Here is a 23,234-nt window from a genome sequence, read left to right as displayed (position 1 = left end):
ACTGAGCCTGCGCTCTAGAGCCTGCAAGCCACAACTACTGAAGCCTGCGCACCTAGGGCCGGTGCTCCACAACAAAAGAAGCCACTGCAATGAGAAGGCCGCACTCGTGGCAATGAAGAAGACTCAATGCAGCCAAAAATAAATAAATAAATAAATTTTAAAGAAATTGAGTCAATAGGATTAATTTATAATACCATTTTACAATAAAATTTAAAGATTTCTATTTCTGAATGAAAGCAAGGGTACTACATCCTTCAGATTTCTTTTAAGCTAACGTTTTTTAGTCTTTCTATAGGCTAGGCACTGTATGCTCTTAGCTTTGCATGTGTTATCTGTTTAGTCCTCACAATTACCCTGTGAGGTGAAGGTACTGTTAGTATCAGCATTTTACAGATGAACAAACTGAGGTTCAAAAGATTAAAGCAGGTCATTCCAAACCTATGCTAATTGCTAATGCCAAACTTTTTATGGAGTTAGAAGGAGTCTTATAGCATTTTGAAAATCCCTCCTTTCGTCCCAACTCCAGTATGCTGAGATCTTCTTTTCCCTCTAACTACTCATTTTTATTGTCCATTAGTTTAAAAAAAAAAAAAAAGCAATCTGCAGTTCATTTGTAGTGTCTCCACTACCAACTCCAGAAACTGTTCTAGAATGTCAGTTTTGTTGAAACTTATTTCCTTTGTGAGGCCTTGGACTGAGAAGTAGGATATAAGGAAGGAGGCAGGTATTCATGGGTTTTGGACAGAGTGGAGGTTAAGAACATTGAAGAAAGGAGGCGTGGGGCTTCCCTGGTGGTGCAGTGGTTAAGAATCCACCTGCCAATTCTGGGGACATGGGTTCAATCCCTGGCCTGGGAAGATCCCACAGGCTGCGGAGCAACTAAGCCCATGCGCCACAACTACTGAGCCTGCGCTCTAGAGCCCATGCTCTGCAACAAGAGAAGCCACGACAATGAGAAGCCTGCGCACCACAACGAAGAGTAGCCCCCACTTGCCTCAACTAGAGAATGCCCGTGGGCAGCAACAAAGACCTAATACAGCCAAAAATAAAAACAAATAAATAAATAAATTTATTTTTGTAAAAAAAAGAAAGGCACATTTAAGAAAAGAATACCATGTGTTTTGGGAGGGAAGTTTTTAATCTCTTCATTCCTTTTTTTTAATATATATTTAAAATATTTATTCATTTTTGTCTGCGTTGGGTCTTTGTTGCTGCGTGTGGGCTTTTTCTAGTTGTGGCAAGCAGGGGCTGCTCTTCGTTGAGGTGCACAGGCTTCTCGTTGCGGTGGCTTCTCTTGTTGCGGAGCACAGCCTCTAGGCGTGTGGGCTTCAGTAGTTTTGGCTTGCAGGCTCAGTAGTTGTGGTGCACAGGCTTAGTTGCTCCACAGCATGTGGGATCTTCCCGGACCAGGGCTCAAACCCGTGTCCCCGGCATTGGCAGGTGGATTCTTAACCACTGCACCACCAGGGAACTCCCTGTTGCTTCATGTTTTATCTCTAAGGAGCATCCACGATCTCCTAGGGAGGATGAAGAAGCATACCATTATCCCTTCCTAGAGAAGCACTGTTTTATTGCACTGTTTTATTGTAATAGAGTCCTTTGAAGTTTACTAATCTAGGTCAAAAGTTGTTTTAGAATAGAGGGAATATATTTAAGGGTAGATCAATTCCAGTAAATACAAAGAAATTTTGTTAACACTGGGTGATGGGAGTTGGGAGGTAGCATAAGAGGTCAAGGAAAACTTAGGTATTAAAAAAAAAGGATCCTGGACTCTTAGATTTAAAGAGAAATCAGTTCCATGTGAGGGGTAGGTAATGGAAGTGGAATTCAGACCTTGGGTTTCATGCTGGTGACTTATCTTTGGGTATCGCATATATACGTCTATTATATTTAATTCCTCTTAAAATATTTAAGTGTAAATATTTTCAGCAATCTCTGTACCACATATTTCACTCACAGCTGATAATGTTTCTATTCAAAGGTTTTGCTTTATTTATACAGTTAGTTTATAAAGTGGACAGCAGAACAGGCAATGATAACTCTAGTTTGAGTTCTACAACTGATGCATTATATGACAAAATAAATTAGTTCGAACTGAAACAAATTAGTTATATTAATTTTCCTTTGACAGTGAAGTAAAACTGAGTTTACATTGTCGTGGTTCTCTTCTATCTCAAATTTTTCCTTTAGCATATTGAAAATGTTTTTACTTTACCTTTAATTCAGTGGTTGCCAGAGTTCACATTTGAAGTTTATTTGCCTCTCAGCCATCCTTGACAATACAGAACTTAATTTCAGAAGAATTTTATCCTCCCTCTTTCCTACTGCATCAAAATATATACGAACAAATTGAAATGAATTGGATAGTGTTCAAAGGTTTCCTAACTCTGTAGTTAGCCCCTAAACCATTAAGGGGCTAGTAATGTCGTGCCATCCCTTTCCGTTAAAAACTTGACCTAGCTTCTAAATATACTGAAAGCCACTTTATTTCATCAGGTGAAGTGGGCTATTTCAGACTGTAGTGATATTAGTTAATTGACACATTTGGTGCCTTCAAATAATAAAGGCCAAATTAAATCTTATTTTAACAAGGTAATACATAAATGTGGTTTATAAGGTGGCTGTTTATTTTGAATTTTATTCTTTTCTATGGCATACTCAACTTTGACACTGAACTTTCATAAAGGCCTAAATTTATCTGAAACCAAGCTATTTTTTAAAAAAATAAATTTATTTTTGTCTCCGTGTGGGCTTTCTCTAGTTGCGGCAAGTGGGGGCTACTCTTTGTTGCGGTGTGCAGGCTTCTCATTGCGGTGCCTTCTCTTGTTGCAGAGCACGGGCTCTAGGTGCACGGGCTTCAGTAGGTGTGGCACATGGGCTCAGTAGTTGTGGCTTGTGGGCTCTAGAGCACAGGCTCAGTAGTTGTGGCACACAGGCTTAGTTGCTCCACGCCGTGTGGGATCTTCCCGGACCAGGGCTCGAACCCGTGTCCCCTGCATTGGCAGGCAGATTCTTAACCACTGCGCCACCACGGAAGCCCCTGTTTGTTTTATATGAAGCAGGTTCTCTGTTTTGTAATTCCAAGGGCCCCTTGGAATACTTGGGGGAGAAGAGAAGGTTGTAATAGTGGTTCTTTGGATTAACCAGAACGTGACCTAACGTGCTTTGGGTGGCTCCTGCTGGTAGACAAGCCTGGGGTCTCCTGAGTAATACAGCGGTGCAGGTTCTTCAGGTGTGGCTCAGTACCTCAAGTGTGTAGGACTTGACAGACAGTAAGGGCCCAATGTATTGTATGAAAGAGAGAGAGCCAGTTTCTCAGGATAAGATAGGGCTGCAGCATCTGGCATCAAGGATAGAAGTTATCTAAATAAAATCCTTTTTTATTTATTCCTAGTCAGTTTATATTTAAAACGGAAGGTTTTTTAAAAAATTAGTTACCATGTACTATAATTTCATATAATCCAATGTAGTACTTTATTTAAAACACACAAAATACTTGCTTATCCACATCTATTTTCAGAAGGTGAAGCTAGAGATTAGATATCAGAAGTATCAGATTTGGTATACTTTCTTTTATTCCTAAAAACTACTAGATAACATTTTGAAAGGATTGATTTCAGACAATTTTCTTGTGCCTGATTTCTGCTTTAAATGATTAGAACAAGGAAAGAATTATTCTGATGGATGGACATTCTGATAATAGCATACTTTTCCCAGAGAATAACATTATTTTTTATTAAATAAACAATAAACACTTTATATTTCTCTTCAAGAATATTTAGTGGCATTTGCACTAAAGAGACAAAAAGGCAACCACTTTTATGAACTTCATTCCTTGTTCTGTTTTTAGCTGATTTTTATTGCAGTTTATATTCTTCCTAATACAGAATACAGTTGAACCGTATAAAACTCACCTGGTAACTAGATTCCTAAGATTATTGTTAGTCATCCTGATGACAATTAAGGGGTAGTCAGTAAATGGATATTAAATTATTGAAGAAGGATCTTCCCTAACCCTTCCTGCCTCTTTTCCACTATCTTATTCTCTGTGCTCTACCCAGTAGTAGTTGGATTTTTCAATTATGGCAAAGTGTAGATTCTCTACTTTTCTACTCATTTTCCACTCTCTTGACCTGTATAAGATCAGTGAAGGTATTAACCAGTGAGCTAGCCTTTTTTTCTCTTGCTTTGTGAATTATTAACAAATGCTCATGCTAGACATCCTATAGAATAAAACATCTTTGAACACACTCACATCTCAGTGGTTCATTCTGGTAGTGAGGAAAGAAAAATGTCAAAATCCACAATTTTCTTGGGACTAGTAAGTGTTTTACAGCTATATAGGTATAGCTAGACATGTTATACTTATTCACATATCTTTCTGTTCTTTTGCAGATATTTTATGCTGCAGTAGAGAGGGAGAGAATTAGTTGTTGTTCTTAAGTGGATTTTGTCAGTTCCTTTCAGTGAGCTTTCACTAGAACACCCATCTATGGCTGAACAAGTGGGATTTATTACTTATTGTAACCAAGAGAACACACACCATGGAGAACCATGGTGTATCTCAGGAAAAGGCTAAAAAGAACTTACAGAATTTGGGCTTGTATTAGGTGATTTTAAGGAGGATTTAAGGAAGCAGAGTTTTGCTCTGGACTGGATGTTTTCAGGAATTGGGGATAATTCTCTGATTAAGCATCTTAAATCTAACCCAGAAAGAGAGAAGACTAGAGTGAGGATGAAGCTGCAATTGGTTAAGAAGCAGTCATTAGCCCGAAGAGGGGGATGTTTGGTGTTTCATGGCTTGGCCAGTGTTCACATTTTGTCTGTGTTAGGCTTGATTGTAGAGTGGTCTCATTTTTGTCTGCATCCATCATGATCATAGAGTGACCTTGTCTGATGTTGTTGTTCTGTGGAATTGTTTATACTCAGTAGAACACCGAGGCTTAGTTGTAATGTCAGGTCATTTCCTTGTTACACCAAGGCTTAGTTGTCGGTACCAACTCCTGGATGTCAGGGGCTGCTTTTCTTTATCTCAGGTTTGAAAGTCTAATTTTATCCTTTTTAAATTGCAGTGCCTCTTATCCAAATTGAGATTTGAATTCTGGCTCCACAGGATCTTGGGCAAGTTACTTATTACACTGAGATAATGTTTGTAAAGTACTTAGTGTCTGCACATAGTAGGTCCTCAGAAAATGGGAACTATTATTTATTTATTTATTTTACAAACTTTTAAAAATTTTATTTATTTAATTTACTTATTTTTGGCTGTGCTGGGTCTTCGTTGCTGTGCACGGGCTTTCTCTAGTTGTGGCGAGTGGGGGCTACTCTTCATTGCGGTGCACGGGCTTCTCATTGCGGTGGCTTCTTGTTGTGGAGCACGGGCTGTAGACGCATGGGCTTCAGTAGTTGTGGCACGAGAGCTGAGTGGTTTTGGCTCATGGGCTCTAGAGCACAGGCTCAGTAGTTGTGGTGCACGGGCTTAGTTGCTCCGCAGCATGTGGGATCTTCCCGGACCAGGGCTCGAACCTATGTCCCCTGCATTGGCAGGCGGATTCTTTTTTTTTTTTTTTTTTTAAGATGATGGGGGTAGGAGTTTATTTATTTATTTATTTATTTTTGCTGTGTTGGGTCTTTGTTTCTGTGTGAGGGCTTTCTCTAGTTGTGGCAAGTGAGGGCCACTCTTCTTCGCGGTGCGTGGGCCTCTCACTATCGCGGCCTCTCTTGTTGCAGAGCACAGGCTCCAGATGTGCAGGCTCAGTAGTTGTGGCTCACGGGCCCAGTTGCTCCGTGGCACGTGGGATCCTCCCAGGCCAGGGCTCGAACCCGTGTCCCCTGCATTAGCAGGCAGATTCTCAACCACTGCGCCACCAGGGAAGCCCTGGCAGGCAGATTCTTAACCACTGTGCCACCAGGGAAGTCCCGGAACTATTGTTATTAATTTTACAGTTCTTTTAAGGTTACAGCCTCTAGAGGTTATGTTACAACATTGTTAAACCTTGGTACCTAGTTTTTACTACTCTTTTTATGAAACAGCAGCAGTCTAAATGAGATTTGAAGAAGAAGGCGAATTATCTGAAGAGTGATATAAAAATATTTTTGCTAATTGTGACCCTTTGTTCAGAAAAAACAGATGGAAGTCTCCCCTTAGCGTCACTTAGTATCCTAGCTTTTTATTACAAAAGAGATGAAATGATTTTTTATTCTCATGTATGTACTCATGTATGAATGCAAGCTCTTTTTTTTTTTTTTTTTTTTTTTGCGGTTTGCGGTCCTCTCACTGTTGCGGCCTCTCTCGTTGCGGAGCACAGGCTCCGGACACTCAGGCTCAGCGGCCATGGCTCACGGGCCCAGCCGCTCCGTGGCATGTGGGATCTTCCTGGCCCGGGGCATGAACCCGTGTCCCCTGCATCAGCAGGCGGACTCTCAACCACTGCGCCACCAGGGAAGCCCTGAATGCAAGCTCTTGATAGAGAATTGTAAAATACCAAAAATGCACAGAAGAAAATTAAAATTACCTACCATCCATAGTAAATTAAAAAAGACTTTTAAAGAAGATAAATTGATTGAAATTCTTAAGGTTTAAAGAAAATGTCCAAAACTGTAATGATTCCTTTACATAGGATTCAAAACCTTTCCAATTAAATGGGAAAAAATAAATCTTAACTTCAGAAATAAACCTTGGTGGTTGAACATGAAAGCAAATATGGCCTTTTTTTGCTGAATTAAAACAGAGTAGAAAGGATCCTTTCTGTGATAGTGAACTATGAGAGAATTAATCAGGGGGCTGTTAGTCTGATGCTTCATGGTCTCTATGGTTTATTGTGGATTAGCACACATTAAAATCTACTGTAAGATTTTTAAAGATACCCGTTATTCCGCTAGTGTGACACTTGCAAGTTGCTAGCAAAAAATTGTGTAAGAAAATGGATGTACTTACTCCCTGGAGTTGTTTGTAGAATGATGCTTAAGAAGGACTAAATAGATAAGTTAAAAGCAGTGGGCTTTATGAGCTAAAATACAACAGTGCATACAGTTCTGGAGTAGAAGGATTTATACTTATTAACAAACTTACTAAGTATGATAAAGGTAATTTTTTACATACCTCTTTATTAAAGTATTATCCCATGCCCTGTTTCATTTGATCTTTGCCACAACTCACGAGGTAAAAGAAATGTCATCTTGTTTTTAGGTAAGGAGACTAAAACTCAGAGCAATTGCCAGACTTTCCCAAAGTCATACAGCTATTAAATGATGGAGAAGGACTTAAATCTCTGTCTTCTAACTCACATACTTGCAAACTGACATCCTCTCTCCCTACCCAAACTACTCATGTTTTGACCCTTCTTGTGGCAATCTGGGTACCACTAACATGTGAGTGAAAAGATGCAGTTGATGATTCACAAATTAGTCTGCTATTCTTTTTTTTTTAAACAGAATATAGATTTACTTTTTAAAAAATTAATTAATTAATTTGGCTGTGTTGGGTCTTAGCTACAGCACACGGGATCTTCATTGTGGGATCTTTTGTTTCCACGCATGGGCTCTTTTTTTTTTTTTTTTTTTTTTTGCGGTATGCGGGCCTCTCACCGCTGCGGCCTCTCCCGCCACGGACGCGCAGGCTCAGCGGCCATGGCTCATGGGCCCAGCCGCTCCGCGGCATGTGGGATCCTCCCAGACCGGGGCACGAACCCACGTCCCCTGCATCGTCAGGCGGACCCTCAACCACTGCGCCACCAGGGAAGCCCCACGCATGGGCTCTTTGTTGTGTGCAGGCTTCTCTAGTTGTGGTGCGTGGGCTCAGTAGTTGCACATGCGGGCTTAGTTGCCCCGCGGCATGTGGGATTTTAGTTCCCTGACCAGGGATTGAACCCGTGTCCCCTGCACTGGAAGGCGGATTCTTAACCACTGGACCACCAGGGAAGTCCCTCCACTATTATTATCTTTATTTAAGGATGGATAACATCAGTATTTTTGTTGCTTGTACAGTAACACAACCCAAAAATTAAAATAATGCACAAATATAGAAAGTGAAAATCTTCTGTAATCTTATCCTTAGGGAGATGATTACTGATAAGTTTCCTGATTTTGTCTAGTTACATAAACATAAATATTCATTAGAGGAAAAGAACCATGTTACATAGAAACTGATCTGTAACCTTTTTCACTTAATGTACGGGGACTCACTTTCCGTTTCAATATATTTAATCTTCCTCCTCTATTTTTTTCAGTTTTTAAGTACGCTTTTATTAAAGCATACATAAAATGCACAGTTAGTGTGTTGCTTAATGAATTATTAAACTGAGCACAGCAGTTTGAAACCCCACCAGGTCAAGAAATAGAATATTACTCCAGAAGCCTGCCTTTCTCAAATTCTCCCTTCTGCTCACTACCTTTCCCCACCCTTCACAAAGGTATCTTCAATTCCTAACTTCTTACACCATAAATCACCTTTGCCTGATCTTGAGCTTTATCAGTGAAATCATACAGTATGTCTTCTTTTTATGTATGGCTCCTTTTGCTCAACATTATGCTTGTCAGATTAATCCTTGAGGTTACTTGTGGCAGTAATTGTTCATTTTCATTGCTGTATACCAGAGAGCAGCAAACTGCCTATAATGGGTCATTTAGTCATTTTTTTTATTGTAGTAAAAGATAGATAACAAAATTTGCCATTTTAGTCAATTAAAGTATGCAAATCATTGGCATTAAATACATTCACAGTACTGTGTAACCATCACCACTATCCATTTCTAGAGCTTTTCATCATCCCAAACAGCAACTCTGCATCCATTAAACAATAACTCCCCATTTCCTCTTCTCCATACTCCCCTCCTCCCAGTCCCTGATAACCTCTGTTCTGCTTTCTGTCTCTATGAATTTGCATATTCTGGGTACCTCATATAAGTGGAGTCATACAATATCTGTCCTTTGGTGTCTAACATTTCACTTAGCATTTCAATGTTTATCAGCCTTGTAGCATATAACAGATTTCATTCCTTTTTGAGGCTGAATAATATTCCATTGTATGTATATACCACATTTTGTTTATCCCTTCATCTGTTGATGGATATTTGGGTTCTTTCCATCTGTTGTTAATAATGCTACTATAAACATTGGTATACAAGTCTCTGAGTTCCTTTTCAATACTTTTGAGTATCCACCTAGGAATAGAATTGCTGGATCATAAGGTAATTATTATGTTTAATTTTTTTGAGGGACTGCCAAACTGCTTTCCACAGCAGCTTTGCATTTTTTAAGCATATTTTTAAAAATTAATTAATTTTTTTTTTTTTATCTTTGGCTGCGTTGGGTCTTCATTACCGTGAGCGGGCTTTCTCTACTTGCAGTGAGCGGGGGCTACTCTTTCTCGCGGTACGCGGGCTTCTCATTGAGTTGGCTTCTCTTGTTGTGGAGCACGGGCTCTAGGCACACGGGTTTCAGTAGTTGTGGCTCATAGGCCCTAGAGCGCAGGCTCAGTGGTTGTGGCTCAAGGGCTTAGTTGCTCTGCGGCATGTGGGATCTTCCCAGACCAGGGCTCAAACCTGTGTCGCCTGCATTGACAGGCGGATTCTTAATCACTGCACCACCAGGGAAGTCCCCAGCTTTGCATTTTTACATTCCCAGCACCAGTGCACAAGGGTTTCTAATTTCTTCACGTTTGTTAGTTTCAAGGTTTGCTTGTTTTATTTTTATTTATTTATTTTTACTTTATTTTATTTTTTCATCTTTTGGCCACACCATGTGGCATGTGGGATCCTAGTTCCCCAACCAGGGATCAAACCCGAGGCCCCTGCATTGGAAGTGTGGAGTCTTAACCACTGGACTGCCAGGGAAGTCTCTGTTTTTTTAAACAATGGCCATCCTAATTAATGTGAAGTGGTATTGCATCATAGTTTTGATTTGCATTTCACTAATGACTTATGATATCAAGCATCTTTTCATGTGCTTATTAGCCATTTGCATATCTTCTTTGGAAAAATGTCTATTCAAGTCCTTTGCCCATTTTTGCATTCTCTTGGTTTTTTGTTGAACCATTTAATAAATATTTCTCTTTTTTTGGAATTTTGAATTTTATTTTATTTATTTGTTTATGCAGCAGGTTCTTATTAGTTATCTATTTTATACATATTAGTGTATATATTTAATAATTATTTCAAGTGCTCTTTCAAAACTATTCAACACTCTCATATAGGGGGTGTGATCCAGTAAAGTTTTATATACAAAAACAGGCAGCTGACTCTATTTGGCTCTTGGGCTGTTGTTGGTCCTAGATTATGTAGTTCACTTGTAGTTCACATTATTGGCTATTAATTTCAACTACCACTACAACCATTGTAAGTTTCTGCCATCCCACTCTTCTCTTGATTTGATGTAGTCTGGTTGGTTGAGTTTGAATGTTGTTGGGACCCATATAGGAAAGAGGGAAATGTGTAAGGGAAATTAAGAACTGTTCAAGAATCATGAAGGCCTTTTGTGTGCTGGACGCCATTGTAAGGTTTGATTTTTCTGCCATAATTTAGTCAAAAGGGGGAATTCCCTGATGGTCCAGTGTCAGGACTCGGCGCTCTCACTGCCAGGGCCTGGGTTCAATCCCTGGTCGGGGAACTAAGATCCCACAAGCTGCATGGCATGGCCAAAGGTTAAAAAAAAAATTTAGTCAGAAGGATGATCACGTAGGAGCTTATGGGCTTGTAGTTTCCCCTAATTTAAGGGACTGAAGTGATTTGAGTGTGGGTGTCAGCCCTTGTACAGGCTGGCCTAGTTCATAATTCTTCAGTGATGCAGGGTCCCAACCAAAATCTTGGAATCATTGCCGCTTATTCTCCTTGGCATGCCCTGGAATTCATTTTTTGTCAACTTAGTCCCATGAGTCTGCTGAAAGCTCTGCTTAGTTTCTTGGTCACATTTGCATTCAGAATTGACAATTGTTTCAAGCAGAAAAGTGCCCCAAGTCATAGGCTCACCTCTGTTGGCTCTTCTCTTTTCCATATTTTGGTAATTTTTTAAAAACAGCCATCCTTGGGCCTCCCTGGTGGCGCAGTGGTTGAGAGTCCGCCTGCCGATGCAGGGGATACGGGTTCGTGCCCCGGTCTGGGAGGATCCCATATGCCGCGGAGCGGCTGGGCCCGTGAGCCATGGCCGCTGGGCCTGCGCATCCGGAGCCTGTGCTCCGCAACGGGAGAGGCCACAACAGTGAGAGGCCCGCATACCACAAAAAGAAAAAAAAAAAAAAAAAAACAGCCATCCTAATGGGTGTGAAATGGTCCCTCCTTCCAAATTTTAGTAATTTTCATACTGTTTTGAAAATTCTCTGATCCCTTCAAACAGATGTTTTTAAAATACTTTTCTAGTTTTTCTCTTCTAATCTTACTCTTGTAATCAAAATTTTAGTTCTAGTATTATAATTCAAGTCACAACAAATGTTCTTATACATAAATGTTGGAATATTGCACTTTTAAAAAATCAGATTTATTGAGGTATAATTTATATAAAGTTTACCCTATTTAGGGATCTATAGTTCAGTGAGTTATGACAAAGAGCTGTGTAAACCATCACCACAGTCAATATATTGAATGTTTTATCACCCCAAAATCTCCCTTGTGCCTCTTTGTAGTCCGTCCCTTTGCCTCCCCCTTAGCCTCTGGCAATCACTAATCTGATTTGTCCCTATAGTTTTGTCTTCACTGAATGTCATGTAAATGGCATTATATAGTGTGTAGCCTCTTGTGTCTGGCTTTTTTCACTTAGCATGTTTTTGAGATTCATCTATGTTCCTACATGTATCAGTATTTTGTTCTTTTTATTGCTGAGTAGTAGTCTTATGTATGGTTGTACCACAATTTGTTAATATGTTCACTAAATGATGGACATCTGGGTTGTTTCCAGTTTTTAGCTCTTATGAATAAAGCTGGTAAACATTCATGTACAGGTCTAGGTCTTTGATGTTTTTATTTCTTAGGGTAAATACATAGAAGAAGGGCTGGGTCATGTGATAAGTATATGTTAATGTCATGAGGAACTACCAGACTCTTCCAAAATGGCTGTATCATTTTGTAGTCACACCTGCAAATGTGACTTGTAACTTTTTTCCATTCAAAATTAAAATCTTGGAGTTTTAATTTGTAGTTCCCTAACAGCTAATGATGTTGAACATCTTTTCTTGTGTTTATTTGCCATGTATGTCTCTTCTTTGGTAAACTGTATGTTTTGATCTTTTGCACACTATTTTTAAATGACTTTTAAAAAAAATCATTGTAAGAGTTCTCTATATATTCTGCTTACAAGACGTTTATTAGACATATTGTTTTGCAAATATTCTCTCCCAGTCAGTCTGTGGCCTGTCTTTACATTGTCAGATCCATCTTTTGAAGAGCAGGAACTTTTAATTTTTATGAAGTCTGGTTTATCAGTTTTTTCCTCTTTTTAAAAAATCTATTTATTTATTTTTGGCTGTGTTGGGTCTTTGTTGCTGCGTGCAGGCTTTCTCTAGTTGCGGTGAGCGGGGGCTACTCTTTGATGTGGTGCATGGGCTTCTCATTGCGGTGCCTTCTCTTGTTGCAGAGCACGGGTTCTAGGCGGGTGGACTTCAGTAGTTGTGGCATACAGGCTCAGTAGTTGTGGCTCACGGGCTCTGGAGTGCAGGCTCTGTAGTGTGGTGCACGGGCTTAGTTGCGCCGTGGCATGTGGGATCTTCCCAGACCAGGGCTCGAACCCCTGTCCCCTGCATTAGCAGGTGGATTCTTAACCACTGTGCCACCAGGGAAGTCCTACTTTTTTCCTCTTAAGGTTTGTGATTTTTATGTTCTAAGAGGGTCTGCCTAAGCCAAGATCACAAAGAATTTTATCTATGTTTTCTTCTGTAAATTTTATATTTTTAGGTTTTACATTTAGGTCTGTGATCCATTTCAAGTTAATTTTTGTATGTCACGTGAAGTTTTTTTGTGTATGGGTGTCTGTTATTCCAGTGTCATTTTTTTTTTTTTTTTTTTTGCGTTTTTTTTGCGGTACACGGGCCTCTCACTGTTGTGGCCTCTCCCGTTGTGGAACACAGGCTCTGGATGCGCAGGCTCAGCAGCTGTGGCTCATGGGCCCAGCCGCTCCGCGGCATGCGGGATCCTCCCAGACCGGGGCACGAACCCACGTCCCCTGCATCGGCAGGCGGACTCTCAACCAGTGTGCCACCAGGGAAGCCCCCAGCGTCATTTTTTGAAAAAGCTATTCTTTCTCCATTGAATTACCTTGTCTTCTTTGTCAAAGTCAAATCAATGATATATGTGGGGTCTGTTTCTGGACTTCTGTTCCATTGATTTTTTTTTTTTTTTTGCGGTACGCGGGCCTCTCACTGCTGTGGCCCCTCCCGCTGCGGAGCACAGGCCCCGGACGCGCAGGCCCAGCGGCCATGGCCCACGGGCCCAGCCGCTCCGCAGCATGTGGGATCTTCCTGGACCAGGGCACGAACCCGTGTCCCCTGCATCAGCAGGCAGACTCCCAACCACTGAGCCACCAGGGAAGCCCTGATACTTTTTTAAAATTTTCTTTCTTTTTTGTTTTTGGCTACGTCGGGTCTTAGTTGTGGCATGCAGGATATGCGTTGAGGCATGTGGGATCTTTCATTGTGGTGCTCAGACTTCTCTATAGTTGTGGCGTGTGGGCTTTTTTCTCTCTCTAGTTGTGGCACGTGGACTCCAGGGCACGTGGGCTCTGTAGTTGGTGGCACGCGGGCTCTGTTGTTGAGGCGCGTGAGCTCAGTAGTTGTGGCGTGCAGGCTTAGTTGCCCTGCAGCATGTGGGATCTTAGTTCCCTAACCAGGGATCAAACCCACGTCTCCTGCATTGGAAGGCAGATTCTTTACCACTGGACCACCAGGAAAGTCCCTCTGTTCCATTGATTTATATGTCTATCCTTTCTCTGGTGGTCTTGTACTTTTAGGTAAGAAATATCTATGCATTTTCTACTGTCACACTGACTTAAGGAGATTCAAATAATGCAGTAAATCAACTTCCTGTTACCAACGAATGTTAGGTAGTAGAGTAATTATTGAGCATGTGATTTTATTTGTAATCAGTCATTTCACTTGCCTCTCTGTAATGTGGTAAAACACCTTAAAAGATTTTGTTCAGATGTTGCCAGTGAGAACTGTCATACACTGCTGTTAGGAGTATAAATTGGCACAAGCGCTCTCAAAAAGCATTTTGTTGATTTCTGGTAAATGGAGAATATGTGATGAACTATGACTCATCAATTCTACTTCTTAAGCATATACTCAAGAGAAACTGGCTCATGTACATAGGGGGACAGGTACAAGAATGTTTATTGCAACATTATTTGAAATATTGAAAAACTGGAAACAACCTACATATCTTTTAATAGGAGATAGTTGAATAAATTGTAGGATGGTATAGGATACTATGCAGAGTTGAAATGAATGAACTAATCTCTGTATAGCAACATAGATCTAAAAAGCAATGTAAATTTTTAAAATAAAATGATATAAATAAAGTAGGAACAATAGAAAAATATATACAAGTAAGGTAGACACTCAATTCATGATAGTGGTTTCTGGGAAGGAAAGGAGCGTGAGAATGGGAAGAGGCACAAAAAAGGAACTTCTGTTGTATCTGTTAAGTTGCAGTTCATTTTTTAAATTTTTAAGTAAATACGACATTGTTATCAATGTTCCCACCACACAGAATGCAAATGCTATTTTACTGTTTTCTGTAATTTACCCCTTTTTTAAAATTAAAAGACCAAAAATACATGTAAACAGATATTTTCTTCATAAAAAACTAGAAGGTAAGCATCCAAATAGTTTAAATTGACTTACAACAGATTTTTAATAATTTCTTCATGTGTCATTATCAAGTACTTATTGAGCACTTACTCTGGATCAGACACTGTGTAAAATACTACTGGCATTTTATATGGGTAATAAGTAAGAAATTACCCTGTCCAAGGGGCTAAATCTAGTTAGTGATTTATTTTGGGGGTGGAGGAAGGTAGGTAGGAGGTACACACTCATAAGGGGACAGTATTTCTTAGTTGTTTTCTGGTGTTTATAATAAGTCTTCATCTATTCTATGTTATCAGGAGAGTCATGATATTTTATTGATTTTGAAATTTCAAATTAAAGAATGGCATGGGAATTTTTGTTTGATTAAATAGGGACATGAGTAGGGAAAAATGAAAAACAGTTCTTATGCATGATTTCCACCTTTGCTTTACTGTATCTCTATATTAGCCACTTATGAGGCTTTGAAGATTCTAAGGACTAAGAAATTAATTTTAAAAACAATGAAATTTGTATATAATTGTTAACACTTTAAAGAAGTATCCTACACATATTTTGATTATGCTGAATTTTTAGATCCTTTTAAAGCTTAATTTTGGATCAAGGATAAATGTTGTCATGTTTCAAAGAAAATAGAAATGTGTTACTTAATGGCCACACTTGTAATCTCATACACCAGTTCTCATGGTGCAATCATTTATTAAATAAAAGCTAACTCTGAAAGGAGCACCTGTGAACATATTACATCATATTTGACTACAGTTAGATTAAACAGTGCTTTTTTCCTCACTATTATTGAAATCATATTTATTTTTCCTAACAGTATATATTTTAAAAACCATTTATTTAAAATAAAATCTTGAATATTTATTTCTCTAATACAACATTTCAGTGGTTATAAGCATCAATACCATGAGATGATAAACAAAGAATCACAGCTCTAAAATTTTGAGAAATGTTGACGTCTATATCTCCCTCTTGCCGAGCCACATATACATTAAGATGCTAAAGTCCTAAGAAGTCACAGAGTAACAGTTTTCAGACTTGTTTGATCACAACTCTTTTTTTCATGTATTTCCTAATAAGAGCATGCTTTGGAAAATGTTTGGTGTATTCTTAGGGTATACTTGCGATTTATACAAATAATTATTTCTATTTTAAAGTAGGACAAAAGGAGCAAGCTGTGGAATGGTATAAGAAAGGTATTGAAGAACTAGAAAAAGGAATAGCTGTCGTAGTTACAGGACAAGGTAAGGTTATATTTACGTTTGTTTAGTAGCATCCGAAATTGTGTTCACATGATTGTCCTGATTTCAGATCCGTTTATCTTAATAAAAGTATTTAACAGATTTTTAAATGTTCTTGTTAAAGTTAATGCTTTATTACCTATGCTAAAAATGAAGTTGTAACCAGATATGCTCAAACTTGATTATTATATTACTTGTGTCTTCCTTGGAACCGCTGTTCATGACATTTTAACCCTATTTTTAAACCTGTTTTTGAAACCTCATCCTTTCCTCATTGTCGAGGCAGGGAAGGAGTGGTTATTTAACAGACTCCCTTTTACACTGTGGGTAATGCTTGACTGCATGTTAAAATATGAGCTGGGGCTTCCCTGGTGGTGCAGTGGTTGAGAATCTGCCTGCCAATGCAGGGGACACGGGTTCAAGCCCTGGTCTGGGAAGATCCCACATGCTGTAGAGCAACTGGGCCCGTGAGAAGGCCCTCACACAGAAACAAAGACCCAACACAGCCAAAAATAAATAAATAAATAAATAAATAAATTTTTTTAAAAAAAGGAATGGAAAAATATTTTTTAAAAAAATATGAGCTGTAATGTCTGACTTTGATTCACACATGGCTTTTTAAAACCAAAACAATTATTTCTCATCTTTACTTTCCTGTCACATCAAATTAAAAATTAGAGTCTAAGGACTTCCCTGGTGGCACAGTGGTTAAGAATCCACCTGCCAATGCAGGGGACACAGGTTCAATCCCTGGTCCAGGAAGATCCCACATGCCATGGAGCAACTAAGCCTGTGTGCCACAACTAGTGAGCCTGCGCTCTAGAGCCCACGAGCCACAACTACTGAGCCTGCGTGCCACAACTACTGAAGCCCATGCTCTGCAACAGGAGAAGCCATCGCAATGAGAAGCCAGCGCACTGCAACGAAGAGTAGCCCCTGCTCGCTGCAACTAGAGAAAGCCTGCATGCAGCAACGAAGACCCAACACAGCCAAAAAAAAAATCAGAGTCTAATATTACCTTTAAATATGTAGACAATATTTCTTGCACACATACTATGTGCCCAAGCATCATTGTATGTGCTTCATACGTATTATCTCTTTTAATTTCACCACAACCCTACACTCTAAAGCTGCTACCGTTATCCTTATTTTTCAGATGAAAAACCTTAAGTGCAAAGAAATTAAGTAACTTGCATGAGGTCTCATAGGCAGGAAGTGGTAGAGTCAGGATTTGAACCCAGGCAGTCTGACTTCAGAGCCTGAATTCTTAAATACTATGCTGTGAATAGTGGTATGTGGGTACCACTATTATATGAGTAAAGTACCTCAGCTTCTCATAGCTAAAATAAATTCAGAAGCAAAAATTACAATGTGTGGGCTGAGAATCTTAGCCTTATGGATCAATCCACCCAGTGGATATTTTATCTGGCTGGCTGATTCTATAACTTATATCAGCTAATCTCCAGTAACTAAATGTGTCCAATATTTACCATGTTTTTTAATCTCTCCTTTTTATTTTGACTGTTTCTCTAGCTACTGGTCTCCTGTATAAAAGAGGGCAGAATAGAACAAGTAAATATGGAAGATTGGGTCTTGGAGACTTTTCATGAGTTTATGAGCATGACTTTATGAATTATGTACAAAATATATGTGCTGTTCTTTGCCAAATGCATAGAAGAAGAGTTAGAAGAAAATGAGTCGGCTGTAAGAAGAAAATGAGTCGGCTATAAGAAAAATAGTATTTCATTGAATCAAAAATGCCTTCAACTGGACCAAGAGAAAAAACAATGTCAATTAAACTATGACACATCCTCTTCTTATCACATAGAATTTGAATGTTAACCTTATTGAATATGCTCTCTTAATCTTATTTAGACATAGCTATAACAGGAGTATTAGTATCTATGACCAAATTTTTGTATGCGGAGGAAGTGACAGACTATGTTATGACTGCAGCCTGGCTGATAGCATTAGTAGGTTGGCACAGGTTTTAAAACACTTACCAATTTCAAAGAGTTTTAAATGTAGGGGGGAAAATATGTCTCAAAACCCGTAAAATCCATGAAATACCACAGTAGGTCTGAAGCCATCATAAGGAACTATAACTGATTTTTTTAAGATATTATTTGAAAATGATATTCTGTTAATTGCATAGTCTTTTCATAAAGACTATGACTCCCCATGAGATTAGTTGGTATGATAATTTACCTTGAAGCAGCATTAGTAGGTAAATGTAGATATTTTAATTCTTTTTTTCTGCTTTTTCTTTCAGGTGAACAGTATGAAAGAGCTAGACGCCTTCAAGCTAAAATGATGACTAATTTGGTTATGGCCAAGGACCGTTTACAACTATTAGGTATCAATTAATGAATCGTATAACTGGAATGAGATGTATTTAAAATCTTAAGATTTAAAATCCTAAAAGTTTAATGAAACTTTAAATGCAGATGGAAATAAATCAGTGAACTTGAAAATGTGTTCTAGGCTTTCTTTTAACTTATGAAAATTTCTAACGTATACAAAACAGAAGAGTTTATTGAACTAATTATCCATCACTCAGCTTTGGTAATTATCAACTCATTGTCGGTCTTGATTTAAGACTGGCAAACTATAGCCTATGGACTAAATCCAGTTCACTGCCTGTTTTTGTAAGTTGGCACAAAGCTACTCTCATTCCTTTGTATATTATCTGGTTGCTTTCATGCTACAGTGAGAGAATTAAGTAGTTGATACACAGATCATACAGCCTGCAAAGCCTTTTAATATATAGCTTTAAAAGTATTTTAATATTTACTGCTGGCTCTTTACAGAAAAAGTTTGCCAACCACAGTGTATATCCCTGCTTACTTTCCCCAACTTCATATTACTATTTTGAAACAATTTCTCGATATCTTTTTATTTCATTTATAAGTATTTCATATCTCTAAAAGATAAAGATGCTTTAAAAATAAAATTGCCAAAGTGAGGAGATTGTCACTTCTAACGTTTCTCTTCTTTCCGTCCCTCCCTTATTTCCTGTGTATCACTTATTTTTTACTTTGATTTGTAACTAGAACAAACCTTCAAAAAGAAAACTCATTTCATTATAAAACGAAGGTAATGATTCTTCCCTCTGGGGAAGCTGTGAGTATTAAATGGGATGATGGACATGACTGCCAAAAAAAAAATTTGCCAAAATACCATTATCACACCTAAAAAATAACCAATAATTCTTTTAATACTAACATAAACATAAAAGTAACAGCCAAAAAAATGGTCAGTGTCCAAATTTATATATAATATATAAATAATGTGCAGTCAGTATCTCAAAATTTAATAACTCCTACTATTTTTTTTATAATTTAATTGTTTGAATCAGGATTTCAAGAAGATCCATACTATACATCTCTTTTAATATACAAGTCTGTTTTTTCATTTTCTTGCAATTTATTTGCTGATGAACCAGATCTTTTCCACGTAGTGTTTCCTGCAGTCTGACTTTCGCTCCATGCATCTCCATGTTATCTTTTAGTATGTTCTTCTGTCCTCCCTATAAATTGATAGTTGAGCCTTAATTGGATTGAAAATAGATTTTTATTTATTTATTTATTTATTTTTGCATTACGTGGGCCTCTCACTGTTGTGGCCTCTCCCCTTGCGGAGCACAGGCTCCAGACACACAGGCTCAGCGGCCATGGCTCATGGGCCCAGCCGCTCCGCGGCATGTGGGATCTTCCTGGACGGGGCATGAACCCGTGTCCCCTGCATCGGCAGGCGGACTCTCAACCACTGCGCCACCAGGGAAGCCCTTTATTTTTTAATGATAAGACTACCTGATAGGTGGTTTTGTGTTTATCCATCAGTATTTCTTGTGATGTTAGCAGCAGTTGATGACTTATGCCTAGTGACATTATAATTGTCATTCTTTCTGCATTCATCAGCTGTAAAAGGTCTATAAAGTGAAACTTCTCATCTTCTATTTGATGGTATAGGTTTTAAAAATATATTCTGAAGGTAAATCTACCCCTCAAACAAGGTGGAACTAAAACCCACCCTTCTTGGGTGGTTCTACCATAGCTTGATGTGATAGAAATAGTAGAAACTTGGTAAACAGGCAGACTTTATTTGTTGCTCTGTGCTTTTGATAAGTTATTTAGCATTTCTGAGTCTTCTTTATTTCATTTGTAATATGAGGCTAATAGATAATTATTATCTCACTGTATTTGTGACTATGAATTGTTGAAGGAACCTAACCCATAGTAAGTACTCGAAAATGCTGGGTTTTGTTCATCTCCTTACCTGTGTGTAATCACCACCCCTGCTTTTGTGTACATATATACACATATGTTTTTTATTAATTCACCCATTCATTCATTCCTATATGGTCCATGGTGTTTATAAATTTTTTGCCCCACTTTTTTTTTTTTTTTTTTTTTTTTTTTGCTGTACGTGGGCCTCTCACTGCTGTGGCCTTTCCCGTTGCGGAGCACAGGCTCCAGACGCACAGGCTCAGCGGCCATGGCTCACAGGCCCAGCCACTCCGCGGCATGTGGGATCTTCCCAGACCGGGGCACGAACCCATGTCCCTGCATCGGCAGGCGGACTCTCAACCACTGCGCCACCAGGGAAGCCCTTGCCCCACATTTTTGAAAAAGAAACCCTTACTGTTTTCAGATAGCTAACAAGGCAGTGTTCTCCTGGCTTCTGTGGCTGACAGTTTGCCTCCTTACTTCCTAAGTGGTGGTTATTACTGTGTCAAATAAAATTACATATTACATCAAGGGTTGTTGTAGTAAAATAATTATCTAATTGTTCTAATTGGTCCTTTCTATATGTTTTAGCTATAACACCTTTTCAGTATATGTACAAAGTATCAATGTATGTGATGCAGATTAAGTTTGATTATGGAACATTTTGTAACATGTTTCAAATTGAATAATAGTTGGTTTTTATCTTTTATCAGCATTTGAAATTGTGATATGGTAAAACATTAGAAGCAACTCATCAATTTATAGACTTGTCTTTAAATACAACTTAGTAATTTCTTATTTGTGTTGTTAGAGGAGAGGACAAAAAGATATATAATATAACATGAAGCTGGGCTTTAATAGAATTAATATTTGGTTGTTGTTGTTGTTTGTTATCCTCAAAAGTGCTATATGTCCATTCATGAAAGATGTTACTTTAAAAAAGAGAGGGTGGATTAAAAAGACATCATCAACATTTTCCTGTCTTCTGAGAATGCAGAATATCTGGGAGTTATATACCAAAGACAGTAAAAATGAAGTGTGCACAAGTGCATAGTAGAGCATATTTGTGTATTATGTGCTGGTTAAAAAATGGAGCTTTTCAGAGGTGGGATGCCTGATAGGTATCTAAGTAGTATGGAGAATGATAACTGGGAGTTCCCCATACAGACTGGTCTGAGAGGATGTAGCATCTCTGATAAAGATGGGAAGAGTTCATATGTATTATATATCTTCAATTTACTGATAGTGAACCTTAGAGCAAACTTAAGTGTAAAACCTGCTGTAGATAAAAAGATAATTTTGGCATTGGTGTCTGGTAACTTGGCAATTACCCTTTTTAAAAAAAATTTAGCTTCATTCAGGGTCCATTTATTAAGTCCTTACTCTGTACCAGGAACGGTGCCAAGGGATATAAACTGAATTTCTTTCTCTTTTTTTATTAATTTATTTTTGGCTGTGTTGGGTCTTTGTTATTGTGCGCAGGCATTCTCTAGTTTGCAGCAAGCGGGGGCTACTCTTCGTTGCGGCGCGCGGCCTTCTCATTGCTCTTGTTTCGGAGCATGGGCTTCAGTAGTTGTGGCACGTGGGCTCAGTAGTTGTGGCTCGCAGGCTCTAGAGCGCAGGCCAGTAGTTGTGGCGCACGGGCTTAGTTGCTCCACGGCATGTGAGATCTTCTCGGACCAGGGCTTGAACCTGTGTCCCCTGCATTGGCAGGCGGATTCTTAACCACTGCGCCACCAGGGAAGCCCTGAATTTATTTCTTAACTCGGGAAATATTTATTGGGTGGTTATCATGTTCTAGGTACTTAGGATATAGACAAGGATCCTTGTGTCACAGAGTTTATATTCCAGCAGGGAGAATACTGACAGTAGGCAATAAACATAAAGAATAAATAGGTTATTCCATGTGTTAGAAGGTGATAAATTTGTGGAGAAAAGAAAACATAAAACACAGTACAGGGGATTAGGAGTAGATGGGAGGTGGTCTGGGTTTTTAGTTTTAAATAGGATAGTCAGGGTATATACCTCTTGGAGAAGTTGACATGACCTGTAAGTTAGCCTTACAGGTATCTGGGAGAAGAGTGGTCTGGGGAGAAGTAAGAGCTGATGCAAAGCCTTAAGAAAACACATCTGGTATGTTTGAGAGGAGCAAAGAGGCCAGTGTGCCACAGCAAGGAGAGTATAGTAGAGATGAGGTCAGAGAACTAATGGTGGGGGTGGGGGGCGAGCAGAGGGGGCGGCCATCACAACATGCAGGACCTTACAGGCCACTGAAGATTTGAGCTTTTGCCACCTGTGAAGTGGGGAGCAGTTACAAGGATTTTTTAGGAAAGGAGTAACATCATCTGACTTCAGTTTAAAAAGGCTCCCTCTGGTTGTGATGTTGCAAGGGTATGTTATGTACCAAGGAGAGCAAGTAGGACAACTATTGTGGTAACCTAGGAGGAAAATGGTGGAGGCTCGGGCCAGGCTGATACCAGGAGTAACAAGTGGTCGGCTGATGATTGTAGTTGAAGCCTGAGCAAACCGATTTACTGATAGATTGGATAAAATGTTCCTGTGTTTAGGCTCTTGTTGATATAGTGGAGAAGGCAGACATAAATAGATAAATCATCATCACTGCAGGATGGAGATACACAAATATTTTGTAGGGATGGGAAAATAGGTGTCTGAGAAATCTTCCTGGAAGAAACCTAAAGTGGGGATTTAAAAAGATAAATAAAAGTTATTAATGGTTGGGTGGAAAGATATTCCATGAGGAACTAACAGCATGAACATAGACTCAGGGACAAGGGAAAGCATGGTGCTGGTAGAGACATGAATTTGGGATTGCTCAGGCATAAGAAATGTAGGCAGATCCTGGAGGGCCTTGTTGGTCATATAAAGGAGCTTGAGTGCTAATCTGTGGGCAGTGGGAAACTGCTAAAGGGTTGTAGGCACACAAGTTATGTGGTAAAATTTCCCTTATAA

General features: G+C 39.0%; 1 protein-coding gene across 2 annotated transcripts in view; it reads left to right on the top strand.

Moving 5' to 3' along the window:
• SPAST (spastin) overlaps positions 1-23,234 on the top strand; it is a 53,564-nt gene that overhangs the window by 1,520 nt on the left and 28,810 nt on the right. Inside the window, exons 2-3 of one of the 2 annotated variants that reach the window (XM_081254967.1) lie at positions 15,955-16,038; positions 18,308-18,391. In XM_081254967.1, coding sequence (XP_081111093.1) covers positions 15,955-16,038; positions 18,308-18,391 — 168 coding nt within the window. Of the gene's footprint in view, positions 1-15,951; positions 16,039-18,307; positions 18,392-23,234 lie in introns of both variants that reach the window. The other variant, XM_081254966.1, reaches the window with a different exon arrangement.

This window comes from Mesoplodon bidens (genome assembly GCF_964165515.1).
Source record: "Mesoplodon bidens genome assembly, chromosome: 14".
Lineage (NCBI taxonomy): Eukaryota > Metazoa > Chordata > Mammalia > Artiodactyla > Ziphiidae > Mesoplodon > Mesoplodon bidens.
This window is presented reverse-complemented; position numbering and strand designations above follow the sequence as displayed.